General features: G+C 41.0%; 1 protein-coding gene across 6 annotated transcripts in view; it reads right to left on the minus strand.

Moving 5' to 3' along the window:
• Nucleotides 1-18875, minus strand: part of ube3c (ubiquitin protein ligase E3C) — a 231689-nt gene that overhangs the window by 37099 nt on the left and 175715 nt on the right. For all 6 annotated transcript variants that reach the window (XM_070881630.1, XM_070881632.1, XM_070881627.1 and 3 more), the window contains 3 exons: nt 14927-15139; nt 6040-6228; nt 3878-3944 (listed from right to left, as the gene is read on the minus strand). In XM_070881630.1, coding sequence (XP_070737731.1) covers nt 3878-3944; nt 6040-6228; nt 14927-15139 — 469 coding nt within the window. The remainder of the gene's footprint in view (nt 1-3877; nt 3945-6039; nt 6229-14926; nt 15140-18875) is intronic.

Genomic DNA, 18875 nt, shown 5'->3' on the forward strand with positions numbered 1-18875 from the left:
GGCCCTTCGAGCCTGCACTACCATTCAATGAGTTCATGGCTGAACATGCAACTTCAGTACCCCATTCCTACTTTCGCGCCATAACCCTTGATCCCCCGAGTAGTAAGGACTACATCTAAATCCTTCTTGAATATATTTAGTGAACTGGCCTCAACAACTCTGTGGTAGAGAATTCCACAGGTTCACCACTCTCTGGGTGAAGAAGTTTCTCCTCCTCTCGGTCCTAAATGGCTTACCCCTTATCCTTAGACTGTGACCTCTGGTTCTGGACTTCTCCAACATTGGGAACATTCTTCCTGCATCTAACCTGTCTAAACCCGTCAGAATTTTAAACGTTTCTATGAGATCCCCTCTCATTCTTCTGAACTCCAGTGAATACAAGTCCAGTTGATCCAGTCTGTCTTGATATGTCAGTCCCGGCATCCCGGGAATCAGTCCGGTGAACCTTCGCTGCACTCCCTCAATAGCAAGAATGTCCTTCCTCAAGTTAGGAGACCAAAACTGTACACAATACTCCAGAGGTGTGGCCTCACCAAGGCCCTGTACAACTGTATTAACACCTCCCAGCCCCTGTACTCAAATACCCTCGTTATGAAGGCCAACATGACATTTGCTTTCTTAACCGCCTGCTGTACCTGCATGCCAACCTCCAATGATTGATGTACCATGACACCCAGGTCTCGTTGCACCTCCCCTTTTCCTAATCTGTCACCATTCAGATGATAGTCTGTCTCTCTGTTTTTACCACCAAAGTGGATAACCACACATTTATCCACATTATACTTCATCTGCCATGCATTTGCCCACTCACCCAACCTATCCAAGTCACTCTGCAGCCTGATAGCATCCTCCTCACAGCTCACACTGCCACCCAACTAAGTGTCATCTGCAAATTTGGAGATACTACATTTAATCCCCTCGTCTAAATCATTAATATACAGTGTAAACAGCTGGTGCCCCAGCACAGAACCTTGCGGCACCCCACTAGTCACTGCTTGCCATTCTGAAAAGTACCCATTTACTCCTACTCTTTGCTTCCTGTCTGCCAACCAGTTCTCAATCCACGTCAGCACGCTACCCCCAATCCCATGTGCTTTAACTTTGCACATGAATCTCTTGTGTGCGACCTTGTCGATAGTCTTCTGAAAGTCCAAATACACCACATCAACTGGTTCTCCCTTGTCCACTCCACTGGAAACATCCTCAAAAAATTCCAGAAGATTTGTCAAGCATGATTTCCCTTTCACAAATCCATGCTGACTTGGACCTATCATGTCACCTCTTTCCAAATGCGCTGCTATGACATCCTTAATAATTGATTCCATCATTTTACCCATGACCGATGTCAGGCTAACCGGTCCATAATTCCCTGTTTTCTCTCCCCCTCCTTTTTTAAAAAGTGGGGTTACATTGGCTACCCTCCACTCGTTAGGAACTGATCCAGACTCCTCACAACCTCCCAATACGGATAAGCCCCTTAATCTGGACCACTCTGTCAGATTAATTCACCACCTTCAGCATCCACTCCGGTAACCATCTGTTGTACTTTTTACCCCCCTACAGTATGGTGAATGAACTGTGACCAAGGTAGATTTTGAGTGTAACTTCATAGCTAGCATTATGCTTCAGAGGGATTTATTTGTTTTTTTTTTCGGGATGTTGTTGACGATGGCAAGATCAGATTTATTGCCCAGCCCCAGTTCCCCCGAGAAGGTGCTCGGGAAGGACGCAGGCTTGAATGTATCTGGCACACAACTAGTTTAGCCATCTATCGCCAGATCAGGCTGGTCTACATCTAGAACTACCAGGCTCTGCTCTCCTGCACCAAAACTGCTCACCAATTCAGGATCATCCTGGAAAGCAAAGATAATGCCTGACTTCTTTTCTCCACCTTAATCCCCTCCAATCTGGCCCCTTCAATAAGTGCAAGGAGATCATGGATGTCTTTGTCCTCAAGATTGAGATTATCCATTCAGTTGCTTCACTGCATCCCCTCTTCCCCACCAAGCCAAACTGCTCCCAAGGTAATCCCCCACCCCCCACGAACCTGCATCTTTCTCTAGTTTCTCTCCTGTCCCTCCTCATGTCCTCTCCGAGTTCACTTGTCCACGAGACCCATCGTCTGCTCTCTTGACCCCATTCCGACTAAACTGCTGACCATCCATCTTCCCTTCCTGGGTTCCATGCCAGCTGACATAAATAGCTCCTTCTCCTCAGGTACTGTCCCTCACCCTTTTAACATCACCACCCACCCCTAAAAAAAACACCCTCTGTCCTTGCAAACAACTGCCCATCTCCCGTAAAGTCCTTAAATGTATTTTCACCTCAAATCTGTGCCCATTTTTCACGCAGCTCCATGTTTGAATCTCTCCAATCAGGTTTCCGACCCAACCACAGCACTGAAACATCCCTAATCAAAGTCAGAAATGATATTCCTTGTGACTGAGACATCGGGTCCTTCGTGGCCTCTCTATAACCTTTGATACGGTCAACGCCATTATCCTCCTCCAAAGCCTCTCCTCCATTGTCTGGCTGAGTGTGACTGCCCTTTCCGTTCTTGCCTAAGGCGACCTGTCCCCTACATCATTACCTCTGGAACAACTTCCTCTGCCTCATCTAGTTGCTAAAGCTCAGAGGCATCATCTGAAGACATGTATGCTGATGACACTCAGCTGAACTCGCATCCGCTCACCCATTACTCGGTGTTCGCTGATAATACATTGTAGGTAGTGGGCACCTGGAGCCAATGTAAAATTCTCATCCTTGTGTTCAAATCCCTTCATGACCTTGCCCCTCTTTATTTCTGTAACCTCTTCTAGCCCTTCTATTCTCCGAGAATTCGGCGTTCCTCCAACTCTGAGCTCAAGTGCATGCCCTTCGCCCTATCACAGACGGCTGTGCTTTCGGCCGTTTTGGTCCTGAGCTCTGGAATTCCCTCCTTAAACTTCTGTACTTCTCCATTTCTCTCTTCTTCTTTAAGACCATCCATAAAACTTATCTCTGATTATGATTTTAGTCAACTGTTCCAGTATCTCCTTTAGCTTCGTGTATTTTTTTTTTTTAAAAAGGCACTATATATGTTCTTGTTGCTGCCACCAAATACCCAATAGCTTCTCTTCCTGCCCTCACACTATTACTTATCGAGTTCCCCAAGGATTTATCCTTGGTTCTCTCCACTTCCTAGATTCATCTACCTGCTTCCCCTTTGGTGACCTCATCCGAAGACATGTGGTCAGCTTCCTAGTGTTTGTTGACAACACCTAGGTCTACCTCTCCACCACCTCCCTTGATCCCTCCGCTTCCTATTTTCAACACCCAGTCCTGAACGAGCCGTAATTTCCTTCAGTTAAATATTGAAAAGACCCGAAGTCATCGTCACCAAAACCAGGGAGAGATTGAAACACAAGGATGAAAAATTGTAATTTAAGATACAACAATCTGTATTTATATAACATCTTTGACATATAAAACATCTGAAGGCACTTTGCAGAATTAAGTGGGTGACTAAAAGCCTGGTCATTATAATTAGCCATTTGAAGTACTGGTGGGTTGCAGGAGACTCTGGAACCATGCCCCAGAGTCTTTGGGGTGGAGGAGAAAAACAAGAGATGATGGGAAAAAAATTGGTTTGCTTTGCTTTCTTTCTATACTTTTCCTCATTTCTTTTCAGCAAGGATCATGTAGCAAATCAGCACACAGATTTAAATGCTCAATGTACATATATCTACAAGTTTTGCATATAACATGCATTTCTTGTAAGCATCACGCTTGCTTCCCGTCACACATCCCATGTACACTTCAGTGCATTCTCCAATTCACCATGAGCAATGCTATGCAAAGTTAATAACCCACAGCCCTCGATAAAAAATATCTATACCTGAATAGTTTGTGAAGTTTTTGAGATCCTCCAGATCTATTGGGATCTGTGCTCCAGATATCAAAACCTGGTATCAGAAAAAAAAAAAGAGTATTAAAGAAACATTTCTAAAAATGTGAAAATGTAATAGCTTTGTAATTGACAGACACTTAATTTCTCTGCAATTCTGCTGAAGAAAAAAAAAATTCCTTACCATATGAAATTTATGGTAGTAATATTCTATTATAATATTAACTAAAATTCATTCCCCAATTTCCCCATCTCCCTCCTGCTCATTATTCAACATTTTCCAACATTCTGTAAAGTGCTTTGAGACATTTTCTTTATGGTAGGAGCATTATACAAATATAAGTTGCAGCGACTAGGCATATCATTGCAATTTTTCACAGCTATAATGCACCTGACAATTTGTACCATATTGTAAAAAAAATGCTAAAGCACAGAAGAAACTGCAACTATAGCCGAACAGTATCAAAGAAAAATGTGGAAGTATTAGGTTATAAACACAAGAAAGTAAATGAGCAATAGGCAGCTAATTAAGAGGCTTGCATTCTCATGATTCAGGTTAACATCGGAACCCCTTTATTAAAATACAGACTTACTACTGGATACATAAACCAAATATTAGACTTGGTTTAAAAACATCTAAATGTTCATATTCAGCTTCCATGATGGCTCTGTTGATAGGTGTAATGTCCAATGTGGAACTGAGTAGTATAGACCCAGACTGTTCCAGGTTCCGTGTCAGCAAAAATCCTAGATCATTTTGCTCACTTCCCCAGAGATTCAGACCAATTGCAACTATTCCATCCCTGCCCTGCACCCCACCACACCACTACAATCAACCAACTGATCTCAGATCTGAAATACACTACCTGAAAGGGTGGTAGAAACAGATTCAATAGTAACTTTCAAAAGTGAATTGGATATATACTTGAAAGGAGACATTTTCAGGGCTAAGGGGAAAGTGCAGGGGACTAGGATTAATTGTATAGTTCTACCGAAGAGCCAGCACAGGCATGATGGGTCAAATGGCTTCCTTGTGTGGTTAGCGATTGAACATGGAACTTATCTCGTCTGTAAGCTCAGTTCTATACATGTTGCAATTACTCAGTGAACTTTAGCAGAATTAAAAAATTCATAATCAGCTCCCTTGATGGCTCTGTTGATAGGTGTAATGTCCAAAGTGGAACCTTTCCTTATATTTATGTAACAAGTATCCCAATTGGCACATTCAAATATTATAAAATGTAGAAGAACATACACTGTTACTCCAAAATGTTTACCCACTTTTGTTCGTAGAATCACAGAATGATACAGCACAGAAGGAGATCATTTGGCCCATTTTGTCCATGTCAGCTCTTTGGTTGAGCTATCCAATTAACCCTCGTCCACTGCTCTTGCACACTAATCGCTGTAAATTTTTCTCGTTGGGTATTTATTCAATTCTCGTTTAAATATTAATATTGAATCTGATTCCAACACCCTTTCAGGTAGTGCATTCCCGATCACAATTCATTGTGTAAAAAAATGTTTCCTCACGTCACCTCAGGTTCTGTGTCCTCTGGTTATCAATCCTTCTGCCACTGGAAAGTTTCTCCTTATTTACTCTTATCAAAACTATTCATAATTTTGAACACCTCTATCAAATTTAGAAAGTGGTTATCAACTAAATTAATCAGTCAAGCTAAAACAATGCTATATATTGCTTGTAAACTTTGCAACTCCTGTAAGTAACTGTTGAAAGTAATTTATGAAGTACGCTACTGATGTCAGAAAAAAACTATTGGAACAGAAAAAAACCTTAAGCCCATCTTTAAAAAAATGCTGAAATCTTTGAAAAGTTGCTGAATACAATTCTGAAACTGTAATGTTATTAAGTCTTAGTACTTCAATAGTTGTAAAGAGAGTCGAAGTAAAGCGGCCATTGAATTATTCCTACAAAAGTAACAGATTTTCCAGAACAGTACTGTTGGACATTTGGAGTTTCGATCACAAAGAAAAGCTAGCTTGCTAGATTTTTAGTTCTTACTGTGATACTTTATATTTCCAGAAAACATAATACACTGACCAGTTTCTTCCACCAGATGGTGAATGGTGAAAAAGATTTCAGGTGGTGTAAGCAAAAAGACAAAGTTTCATGTTATAGAACAATGGTTTACCTGAAGTTCTTGTTGGTCAAACATTCTCAGCCATTCCAGGTTCACAACATTAGCCACCCCTTGTCTGAATGCAAGACAGTGTGGTCGGATCTGCTTGTTAAGCCTGTAGTCCGCAACAAGATGGATGTAGGCTATCCTGTTGGCACTGGTAACAGGAATATCCTTCCCACCTAGCTTCAGCTCCACCACCTAACATACAAAAAGGTTTTCAGTCAGAATATTGTAGAAATTTTTTATTTGCACTCAATTAAATTTTAGGAGCATGCAGGTACAGAAAATACAACTGCAGTCCATCTGCACCCCTCCACCCCACTCACTGTCTGTAAATATCACATCTCACAATACCGCTCACACATTTATTGAATGTTTGCAGAGGTTGTGTGCTAAATTTTAAATTGATTCATTTTCTCTTCATTTTCCCCAGAATTCCATGTTTGAATCCCTCCAAACAGGTTTCTGCCCGTCACAGTACAGAAACAGCTCTCATTCGTCACAACTGACATCCTATGTGACTGTGATATTAGTAAACTATCCCTCCTCGTACTTCACAACTTGTCTGCAGCTTCTGACACGATTGACGGCAGCATCCTCCTCCAATGCCTCTTCACTGCCTTCCAGCTGGATGGGACTGCACTTTATCGATCCAGTCATAGCCAGACAATCCCCTGCAATGGCCTCTCTTCCCGCTCCCACATCTTTGCCTCTGATGTGCCCAAGGATCTATCTTTTGCCCCCCTCTATTTCTCATCTACATTCTGCCCCTTGGCGACATCATCCGAAAACACGTCAGTTTCCACATGTACTCTAACGATAACCAGCTGTACCTCACCACCACTTCTCTCAACCTGTCCACTGTCTCTAAATTGTTTGACTGCTTGTCCAACATTCAGTACTGGATGAGCAGAAATTTCCTCCAACTAAATATTGGGAAGACGCAACCCATTATCTTTGGTCCCCGCCACAAACTCCGTCCCTCTCCCTGGCAACTATGTGGGACTGAACCAGACTGTTCACAACCTTGGTGTCATATCCAAGCCCAAGATGTGCTTTTGACTATTTCCACCTTGAACATTATCTGACTCCGTCTCTGCCTCAACTTATCTGCTGCTGAAACCCTTAAACATACCTTTGTTACCTCTAGACTTAACTATTCCAAAGCACTCCTGACTGGACTTCCATCTTCCACCCTTTGTAAACCTGGTCATTCAAAACTTGGCTGCCCGTGCCCTATTTCGCAACAAGTCTCGTTCATCCATCACCCCTGTACTCGCTGAACTATACTGGCTCCCGGTTAAGCAATGCCTCGATTTTAAAATTCTCATCCTGGTTTTCAAATCCCTCCATGGCCTCATCTCTCCCTACCTCTATAACTACCCCCAGCCCTAGCTATATCTACTCCTTATGAAGGAGGCCAGAATTGGAGAACATAAGAAATAGGGGCATGAGTAGGGTATACAGCACCTTGAGTCGGCTCTGCCTTTCAATAAGATCATGGTTGATCTTCAACCTCAACTCCACTTTCACACCTGATCCCCATATCTCTTGATTCCCTTAGTCGAAAAATCTATCGATCTCAGCCTTGAATATACTCAACCACTGAGCATCCACAGCCCTCTGGGGTAGGGAATTCCAAAGATTCACAACCCTCAGTGAAGAAATTTCTCCTCATCTCAATCCTAAATGGCTGACCCCCTAATCCGTAGACTATGCTCTCTAGTTCGAGACTCTCCAGCCAGTGAAAACAGCCTCTCAGCATCTACCCTGTCAAACCCTTTCAGAATCTTATGTTTCAATGAGATCACCTGCAATTCTTCCAAACTCCAGGGTATATGCCCAATCTATATTCAATCTGTACAAAGACACCAAAATCCCTCTGAACACCATTTAATAGTTTCTCACCATTTAAAAAATATTCTGTTTTTCTATTCTTCCTACCAAAGTGAATAACCTCACATTTCCCACATTATATGCCATCTGTCAACTTCTTGCCCACTCACTTAACCTGCCTATATCCCTTTACAGGTTGTATTTTCTGCCCTCCTCACAGCTTACTTTCCCACCTAGCTTTGTATCGTCAGCAAACTTGGATACATTACACTCGGTTCCTTCATCGAAGTCATTAATATAGATTGTAACTAGCCAAAGCCCCAGCACTGAACACCCCACGAGCAACAGCCTGCCAATCTGAAAATGTCCCTTTTATTCCTACTCTGTTTACAGTCCTGGCACACCCATTATTTCAATCACTCCACCATGATGGCCGTGCTTTCAGCTGCCAAGGCTCTAAGCTCTGGAATTCTCTCCCTAAACCTCTCCGCCTTTCTACCTCCTTTAAGACACTCCTTCAAAGCTATCTCTTTGACCAAGCTGCCCTAACATCTCCTTATGTGGCTCGGTGTCAAACTTTATTTGATAAGGCTCCTGAGAAGTGCCTTGGGATGTTTTACTACGTTAAAGGCACTATATGAATACAAATTGTTGTTCTTGTTCATGACACACTCTGTAATTGGGTATTTTTGTGGTTACCAAATTTTTTGAAGGCCAGCCATCTCCGTGAAAACAGCAAAAACATTTTTAGTGAAGAACAAGTTGTACAGCATATATACATTTTTATTTATTTTGGCTTTGATATCACGTTTGGTAAATTAATTCTAACGTTAACAAATTTATGTAAATATGTCAACATATTTTGTTGGCATTATACATTGGATATTTATACGTTAAATCCACCTTTTGATGTAGAAGCGTTGTTTTTGGAAAATAGTAACTTGACCATATACTAAGTAAGCCGAAGTAACAAAATCCTGTTTGTTCTAAGGATGCGTTGAGTGATTTCACCAACACAAGTGTAAATCATGAGTCAAGGCCCAACAAAGTTCAACAGTGAAGTGGAGCTCAATTTCCTAGAGGAGGTATTCTCACACTGCTTTGTTTTGACATTGCATGGAGATTAAATGGTTCCACCCTAGAGCACTTTTAAACCTACATAACTTGAATTTAAATCTGAGAGAACAAAGATTATCTTCTAAACATTTAAGTATCTAACTTTTCTAAGACACCTCTCCTCGTGCATGTATCCAAGTATGTCCAGTGCTCTCTCCTAAGCAGGGCAGCTAAAGTTCAGCTAGGCAAGGGTCAAGCAACGTAAACAAGGTTTTGCCTGGCAGGAATCTGAACCATAGCTACTAGTCTGAAACTGGTTCCTGCACTGTGAATGTACCCCCCAAAATTTAGATCAGAACCCTATGATTTAGCCTTCCCTGATATACAATGGCATTCCCGGGCAGCCAAGCCCAACAGAAGATAATTAAAACACTCCGTATATCACCATGAATGCCCTATTTTCCCCAGTGATAGGGACAAAGAAATTACCTGTACAGTATACACAAAATCTAGACATGAATTTTTTTCCTGTATATCTTGTACAACCAAAATCACACACCATTAAATTGTAAATTTCAGTTATTAAAGCACATTTCTCCAGGCAGCCACCAAAGCCAATTACCTCCCTTGATAGCAGTGTTGATGTTATGTTAATTATTGGCTCAGAGGACAAATTAAAAATTCTGTACAGATATTAAAAGGTTTAAGGGGATGCCGAGCCTCTTTCATAAAGAGGTAGATCAGAGCATCCCTAATGATGTCCATCCACAACTGGGTGAAAGATAGACTGCACACACATGGGTTTTGGCCTTCTATCATCACATACCGAAGACGAAAAGTGAGTTTACAGATCAAATATTTGTTCCATGTGCCAGAGAGGCAACCTCATCCTGCATATAATAGTTATATAACTTTTGACTGGTAGGCTTATGGAAGAACGTATTGGTATTGAATTCATTCATCCTATTTATTTGATAATCTCTCGACTTTAAATTGATACAAGAGGGCTACTTAAATATCACTTCAAAAAATAGTCAAACGTGGATTTTGCATTTTAAATTGGTAAGTTTCTTTTGTAGCTATCTATGTTCTGCTAAGTAACTAATTTCACAGACTTGCTGCTAATCTCAACACTGGGACACTATAGTCATCATGGAAAAAGATGCATTTTCAAGAAAGGGAATGAAAGGCAGTAAAAGGGAATGCAAAGTGAAGCAATGGCAAGAGGAGCACAACTATTGAAATTTATTGACGATACAAAAGTAGAGGAAATGGACAGCAGTAAGGAGGGTTGTAAAAGACTTCATGAGAACACAAACAGATGAATGCAATGGTAAACAGGTAGAAAGTTAAAATTAATGCAAAGTTTGAGACAATTCATTTTGTGAGGAAAAACAAGGAATGGAAGCATACACTCAATGAAAATATGCGGATGGGTTTAGTGGAACAGAGACCCAAGCCCTGATTTTAACCTAAGGTGAGAACCAGCCGCATTTGGGTCAGAAGCCCGGATTTACACCCCATTCGATTTTCAGCTCCACTGCATCAGTACCAGACATGTTAGGTCATTAAGGCTCTCATTCCTTTAAAGTGCAAGTGTAGGAAGATAAAGCTATAAAAAGGCCATGCATTTTATAAACTGGGGCATAGATAACAAGAAATAATAATAAATTGGTGCACGCTGGGTGGGTGACAATTACAGTACTATGTCCATTATAGAAAGGACATTAAATCTATAGCATGTATAGTGTAGATTCACCAAGTTGACAAACTACGAGGAAGACGAGATAATAGGAATATTTCACTGGAGTAGAGAAGGGCAAGAGGAGATTAATAGGTTTTTAAAATTGTGAATAGGTTTGATGGGGCTTATCAGGAAAGACAATTTTCTCCGATTGAGCAATCAGTGAGAGAGGGGTAATCAAATATAAGTTGGTCAGAGGGCGAGAAGAGGTTAGGAAAAATGTCTTTATGCAGAGACTTTCTAGAGCATGGAATCCTGTGTAACTGGGAGTAGTTGAGGCAGAAGCCATGACATCTTTTAAAGGAAAAGTGGATAAACATGAAGAGTAAGATACAAGGCTGAGGGGAAACAGTAGGGCAGTGGAATGAGTTTTGGATTGCTCTAGATAAGAGCTGGCACAGACAAGGTGAGCTTCTGTGCTGCAAAGGTCCATGGTTCTGTCTCGTTCGGTGTTCGAACTGTATGTCCCATACATAAACTTGTTCTGTCTCTGACACAATGGGTATCCCATTGCAAGTGGCAACTAAATGGCTAGACCCAGAATAAGATTATATATTCTGGACTGTTTTCTATGGTCAAATTGGGAAAGGAAAAGTATCTTTCTATAACTGTCTGGCTGTTGGAGTTTGAATCAGTTATCCTGTCACTAAAATGATCAGTTTAGGAGTGGAGAAAGTTCATTTAGAAACATAGAAAATAGGTGCAAGAGTAGGCCATTCGGCCCTTCGAGCCTGCACCGCCATTCAATGAGTTCATGGTTGAACATGCAACTTCAGTACCCTATTCCTGCTTTCTCGCCATACCCCTTGATCCCCCTAGTAGTAAGGACTACATCTAACTCCTTTTTGAATATATTTAGTGAATTGGCCTCAACAACTTTCTGTGGTAGAGAATTCCACAGGTTCACCACTCTCTGGGTGAAGACGTTTTTCCTCATCTCGGTCCTAAATAGCTTACCCCTTATCCTTAGACTGTGACCCCTGGTTCTGGACTTCCCCAATATTGGGAACATTCTTCCTGCATCTAACCTGTCTAAACCCATCAGAATTTTAAACGTTTCTATGAGGTCCCCTCTCATTCTTCTGAACTCCAGTGAATACAAGCCCAGTTGATCCAGTCTTTCTTGATATGTCAGGCCCGCCATCCCAGGAATCAGTCTGGTGAACCTTCGCTGCACTCCCTCAATAGCAAGAGTGTCCTTCCTCAAGTTAGGAGACCAAAACTGTACACAATACTCCAGGTGTGGCCTCAACCAAGGCCCTGTACAACTGTAGTAACATCTCCCTGCCCTTGTACTCAAATCCCCTCGCTATGAAGACCAACATGCCATTTGCTTTCTTAACCGCCTGCTGTACCTGCATGCCAACCTTCAATGACTGATGTACCATGACACCCAGGTCTCGTTGCACCTCCCCTTTTCCGAATCCGTCACCATTCAGATAATAGTCTGTCTCTCTGTTTTTACCACCAAAGTGGATAACCTCACATTTATCCACATTATACTTCATCTGCCATGCATTTGCCCACTCACCTAACCTATCCAAGTCACTCTGCAGCCCTCATAACATCCTCCTCGCAGCTCACACTGCCACCCAACTTAGTGTCATTTGCAAATTTGGAGATACTACATTTAATCCCCTCATCTAAATCATTAATGTACAATGTAAACAGCTGGGGCCGCAGCACAGAACCTTGCGGCACCCCACTAGTCACTGCCTGCCATTCTGAAAAGTACCCATTTACTCCTACTCTTTGCTTCCTGTCTGCCAACCAGTTCTCAATCCACGTCAGCACACTACCCCCAATCCCATGTGCTTTAACTTTGCACATTAATCTCTTGTGTACGACTTTGTCGAAAGCCTTCTGAAAGTCCAAATACACCACATCAACTGGTTCTCCCTTGTCCACTCTACTGGAAACATCCTCAAAAAATTCCAGAAGATTTGTCAAGCATGATTTCCCTTTCACAAATCCATGCTGACTTGGACCTATCATGTCACCTCTTTCCAAATGCGCTGCTATGACAGCCTTAATAATTGATTCCATCATTTTACCCACTACTGATGTCAGGCTGACCGGTCTATAATTCCCTGTTTTCTCTCTCCCTCCTTTTTTAAAAAGTGGGGTTACATTGGCTACCCTGCACTCCATAGGAACTGATCCAGAGTCAATGGAATGTTGGAAAATGACTGTCAATGCATCTGCTATTTCCTTAAGTACTCTGGGATGCAGTCCATCAGGCCCTGGGGATTTATCAGCCTTCAATCCCATCAATTTCCCCAACACAATTTCCCGACTAATAAGGATTTCCCTCAGTTCCTCCTCCTTACTAGACCCTCTGACCCCTTTTATGTCCGGAAGGTTATTTGTGTCCTCCTTAGTGAATACCGAACCAAAGTACTTGCTCAATTGGTCTGCCAGTTCTTGGTTCCCCGTTATGACTTCCCCGGACCTACGTTTGTCTTTACTAACCTTTTTCTCTTTACATATCTATAGAAGCTTTTGCAGTCCGTCTTAATGTTCCCTGCAAGCTTCCTCTCGTACTCTATTTTCCCTGCCCTAATCATAACCTTTGTCCTCCTCTGCATCCTTTAGTTGGAAGTGAAGCAGTAAGTGCATATTTTCCTGTCAGTGTACAATGTACACAAGGTTAACTGAAAAAGAAGTGTGCAACAGTGTGACAGACACTTGTTATTTTTAGAAAACCTGAATTGTGGATACAAAAGTCTGAAGCCAAATTATAAAAGTAAAAGTAAGATACCATGTAGGGTGGCTTTAATTTGAAATTAGTACACAGCAACAATTCAGGTGAAAATCTATACGGGCTCACAGCAAACTGCTGTAATGTCAGAAAAAAATGGTGCTCACCTCATGTGTGCATTACATTTATGGCTGGCTAAGACCACTGAGTGCAAGAGTCACCAATGCAGCCCTACGAGGCCAGAGCAGCATTGCTGAGGTGCATAATGGGGAGACATTGCATTGCATGATCCACTCAAATATTGAAGTGATTTTTAAAATTTTTAAAAAGAGCTTTGGCAGATAAGTGGATAGCAGATTTAAAATACTAATGGTCGTGCAGCGCAGGAATGGCTCATATTCTTCTGATCTAAAATATATAACTTTTCCAGCGATTTTCAGTTGGTTTGGAAGAACACTTTTTTTAAAGTTAGGAAATAATGATCTTTTTGTTAAAATGTTGTTTTTATCATCTTTGTAGGTTCTAACAGTTATTACACAAGAAAAAGGGAGGTTACGATTTTGCATTAAGTACAAGTTCAAAATGCCACATTATTACAGGGCTACAGCAACTGTGCTAGTTAAAGAAAATCCTGAACAGCATTCAGTCGCTTGAGTTAATTTCAATTTAAAATCTACCATCAATACAAGTTTGTTTTAGGAATTTTAATTTTTCCTCAGTTAAAGGCATGTTTATACAGCAATCTTGAATAAAATCTCTGACAATAACAATATCCTTTGCTCAACACATTTCAATCATGAATTCTGAATTACAAATTGCAAATGTCAAAGGTCAGTGCCATAGTAATTACAGCAGATCTATTCAAACACTAAAAGCCTTGTGTCGCTGTGTAAAACATAGCCTGTGGAAGTTAGCTGAAAGGTTAGCAATTTTTACTACTGATTTTTGGACTGCACCGGTAAAATAATGATTTTATTTAAAGCTAAGGCGAAGAAAGACCAAATGATGATGTTGCAATGTTGAAATTGCTTTTTTTATTCTCGATTCAAGACTCTTTAGGTTACTGAAGTTTGCTTTATGTTAATCAATGATTTACTAAAACCAATGTACACAACTATGTTGTGCTCAAATTATAATTTGAATAAAGTTAAAATTACTTCATAAAACATAAAGAGCAGCTAATAACATAAGTAAAACTAAGCAAACAGGTATAGCAATAAACAGGTTACAACCACACTGAGGAAACACTGCCCAACTTCAAATAACATGACTGGGGTCCAAATTACCATCCTTTATGACAGTGGAAAAGGACACAGATAAAAACTAGAAAAATAATTGAGAAATAGTTAATTATCATGTTTTGTACACAGTTATATCAGGCCGGACATACAACCTTTCATTCACACCTCATACCATTGAAATGGTCAATAAAACTGTATCTCCGTAAAAGAATTGCACAAAGATCATTGCCACAAGTGTGCTCTATCTGTTTGATCTGTCCTGCAGTCAGATAATTTCATTAATTATTAACTGTGATTCTGAAAATTTGCAGGACCAACCTGTGCCTCTCCAAGCTCATTGTTTACCACTGTGAAATTGAGTCCAAGTTCCTCAACATCACCTTCATAGCTCTTTAGGAAGAGCAGATTTTTGTACATTTCAGGATCCAACGAGGCAAGGTGATGAATGTCAACATCTGCACTAGTGCCCAGGAGCTTGGACAGAAAGAAGCTGGCGAAAGGAAGCTCGACCAACATGTTTTCATATAGGGCCTGCAATAAACAAAACAAGAGAAGTAGGCAACAATTAGCACTTCTTTGATTTTTCAGTCGGAGTAGCGGAAATAATTCCAGTTTCCACTCTCAATCACTCATCTGATTTACTGGAGTACACACGATACCACAGACAGACACCAGGGGTCATTAGCACAGACAGAAATTAAAGCTCAGCTTTATATGACGATGTTACTTATTATGAAAATCCAACATCCAGACCTTCAATTTTACTGTACAAATTTCACCACTTAAAAATCAGTGGATTAAATTATAAAAAGTTGAGTGTCCTCTGCAAGGAAGCTATACTCTCAGTAATTACCACATATACAGGTGTTTTGTTGACTGAGACAACCATGGAGTATTAAAAAAAAAGTGACAAAAAGCAAGTATAAAGGCCATATTATAAAAAGTACAGAGGCACTGGAGAGGGTGCAAAAAAGATTTACAAGGATGATACCAGAAATGCGAGGGTATACCTATCAGGAAAGGATGAACAAGCTGGGTCTCTTTTCTCGTGAGGAGAAGGCTGAGGAGTGACCCAATAGAGTTCTTTAAAATTATGAAAGCTTTTGATAGTGTAGATACCGAAAGTGTGTTTCCACTTGTGGGGAAGAGCAAAACTAAAGGCCATCAATACAATATAGTCACCAAGAAATCAAATATGGAATGCAGAAGGAACCTCTTTACCCAGAGAGTGGTGCGAATGTGCTTGAAGTGAATAGTATAGATGCATTTAAGGGGAAGCTCGATAAGCATATGAGGGAGAAGGGAATCGAGGGTTATGCTGATAGAGTTAGATGCGGAAAGGCGGGAAGAGGCTTGAGTGGAGCATAAATGCTGGCATGGAATGGTTGGGCCGAAGGGCCTGTTTCTGTGCCGTATATCCTATGTAAAGACAAATATATACAGATAGGCCGATGGCAAAAGTGATAATCTATTAAGCACAATGTAGTGCAAGGTGTGTTGCACAATATAGGAGCCAGAAACGCAGGTGCATTAGTAAACAATCAGAATGGGAAGTGTGGAGAAGAGTTAAAAAGAACTTTGTATTTATGGAATAATGTTCTCCATTATCTAGATGGTACATTAGCAATAAGAAAATTGATGCTTAAACTTAAAAAAAATATAAATCTTTAGATCACTGCACACTTGTAAAATAGGTTTGAGCCAATTTAATGCTTCCATTTAATTTAAAATTTGCACTTCGTTCCAGCATTATTTGAGCGTTTTCAGAAGGCACAAATATAACACTCAAACATCCACAAAGTATCGATTCCTTAATTATTTTAAATCCAGTCTTCAACAAAGTCCATCTTTATATCCACATCCTTTTGAATGTAGAATGCCTAAAGCTGTGTTCTAAAAAGTTGAGTGGCTTTACTAATCGTAAGTATCAACCGTGGCTCAGTAGTAGCACTAATGCCTAGTCAGAAAGTGATGGGTTCAAGTGCCACTCTAGCACGCACAATCTAAGGGGATACTCCAGTGTAATACTGAGGGACATTGTCTGAGGTGCTGTCTTTCAGATTTAACGCTGTCCTTCAAACGAGACATTAAGCCAAGACCCAGTCTGTCTGCCCAGCTGGGTGTAAAAGATCCCATGACACTATTTGAAGAGCAGGGAGTTTTCCCAGTATCCTGATTAACATTTACCCCAATCTCCACCAATCCCACCAAATAACGGGTTACAGTGCACAAATTGGCTATCTTGTTTGCCGACAAAACAGTGACTGGAAAAATAATTCATTAGCTGTAAGCACTTTGGACATCCTGAAGACGAGATGCTCTATATAAATGCTAGTTCTCTCTGTAGATTGTTAAACTGCTCTTTTTAAACCTTTAATCAGTTGTACTGGGATACATAGAAACATAGGTGGAGGAGTAGGCCATTCGAGCCTGCATCACCATTCAATAAGATCATGGCTGATCATTTACCTCAGTACCCCTTTCCTGCTTTCTCTCCATACCCCTTGATCCCTTTAGCCATAAGGGCCATATCTAACTCCCTCTTGAATATATCCAACGAACTGGTATCAATAACTCTCTATGTAGGGAATTCCACAAGTTAACAATTCTCTGAGTGAAGAAGTTTCTCCTCATCTCAGTCCTAAATGGCTTACTCCTTATCCTTCGACTCTGTCCCCTGGTTCTGGACTTCCCCAACTTCGGGAACATTCTTCCTGCATCTAACCTGTCCAGTCTCGTCAGAATTTTATATGCTTCTATGAGATCCTCTCTCATCCTTTTAAACTCGAGTGAATAAAGGCCCAGTCGATCCAGTCTCTCCTCATGTCAGACCAACCATCCCGGGAATCAGTCTGGTGAACCTTCACTGCACTCCCTCAATAGCAAGAACGTCCTTCCTCAGATTAGGAGACCAAAACTGACCACACTATTCCAGGTGAGACCTCACCAAGGCCCTGTACAACTGCAGTAAGACCTCCCTGCTCCTACACTCAAAAACCCCTAGCTATGAAGGCCAACATAGCATTTGCCTGCTTCACCGCCTGCTGTACCTGCATGCCAACTTTCAATGACTGATGTACCATGACACCCAGGTCTCGTTGCACCGCCCCTTTTCCTAATCTGCCGCCATTCAGATTATATTCTGCCTTCGTGTTTTTGCCCCCAAAGTGGATAACCTAACATTTATTCACATTATACTGCATCTGCCATGCATTTGCCCACTCACTTAATCTGTCCAAGTCACCCCTTAGTGTCCTCCTCACAGCTCGCACCACCCAGTTTAGTGTCATCTGCAAACTTGGAGATATTATACTCAATTCCTTCATCCAAATCATTAACGTATATTGTAAATAGCTGGGGTTCCAGCACTGAGCCCTGCGGTACCCCACTAGTCACTGCCTGCCATTCTGAAAAGGACCCGTTTATCCCGACTCTCTGCTTCCTGTCTGCCAACCAGTTCTCTATCTGCGTTAGTACATTACCCCCAATACCATACATCTCGAAGCCTTGATTTACCTTGTTGATAACACATTACACTGACTGGATACTTCTAGTGGGTGATCGGTATTGTATCCAAATTCTTTTCCATTTTGTTTATGGATACCATTCATTGTATAAGTAATCAATGTTTTTACAATACTTTTTATCGGTATCAAAATCAATCGATCATTCCTTGCTTGATCCACTAAACTGGCCCACATCTCTGAATTCCATCAATGTTCTATACATTCATTATCCCTCCACTTGTCTTGGTATTTTCAGCGATTTCTACATTGATGCGACTAGAAGCATTTCCTTCTGTATTGCTTAAGGATAGTGTAAACAATAAAGGGACCCAGAACAGACCCTTGCAAAGCTTCACTAGTCGCTGTACCCAGAATGAACCTGTTCTTTGGATCACTATTTGCCTTCTATTACCAGCTAGTTTTCAGTCCAACCATCTAACCCACGAATTTGGGATCCTAAATATCTCGCATGTAGAACTTTAATATCTTTTGACAATCCAAATATAAATTATATACACTGTAAAACAATTGCCGTGAAATTAGCTACAATCTCAAATGATTGCGTTATATTGAGGTTATCTCAATTGCACAGGTCTCATGCAGATACTTAATTTTTTGAGTTTCCTTCTGACACATGCATTATTTGTCTTTACACATGTTGCAACTTCCCGGCCAATTTAAGTCAATCTGGATTCGGTTAAATTTGCTTGAATTAATTTGAAGACAATTGGAGCAATTCCCCACCATATGGCCCAACATCG

This window comes from Pristiophorus japonicus, chromosome 5 (assembly GCF_044704955.1).
Source record: "Pristiophorus japonicus isolate sPriJap1 chromosome 5, sPriJap1.hap1, whole genome shotgun sequence".
NCBI lineage: Eukaryota > Metazoa > Chordata > Chondrichthyes > Pristiophoridae > Pristiophorus > Pristiophorus japonicus.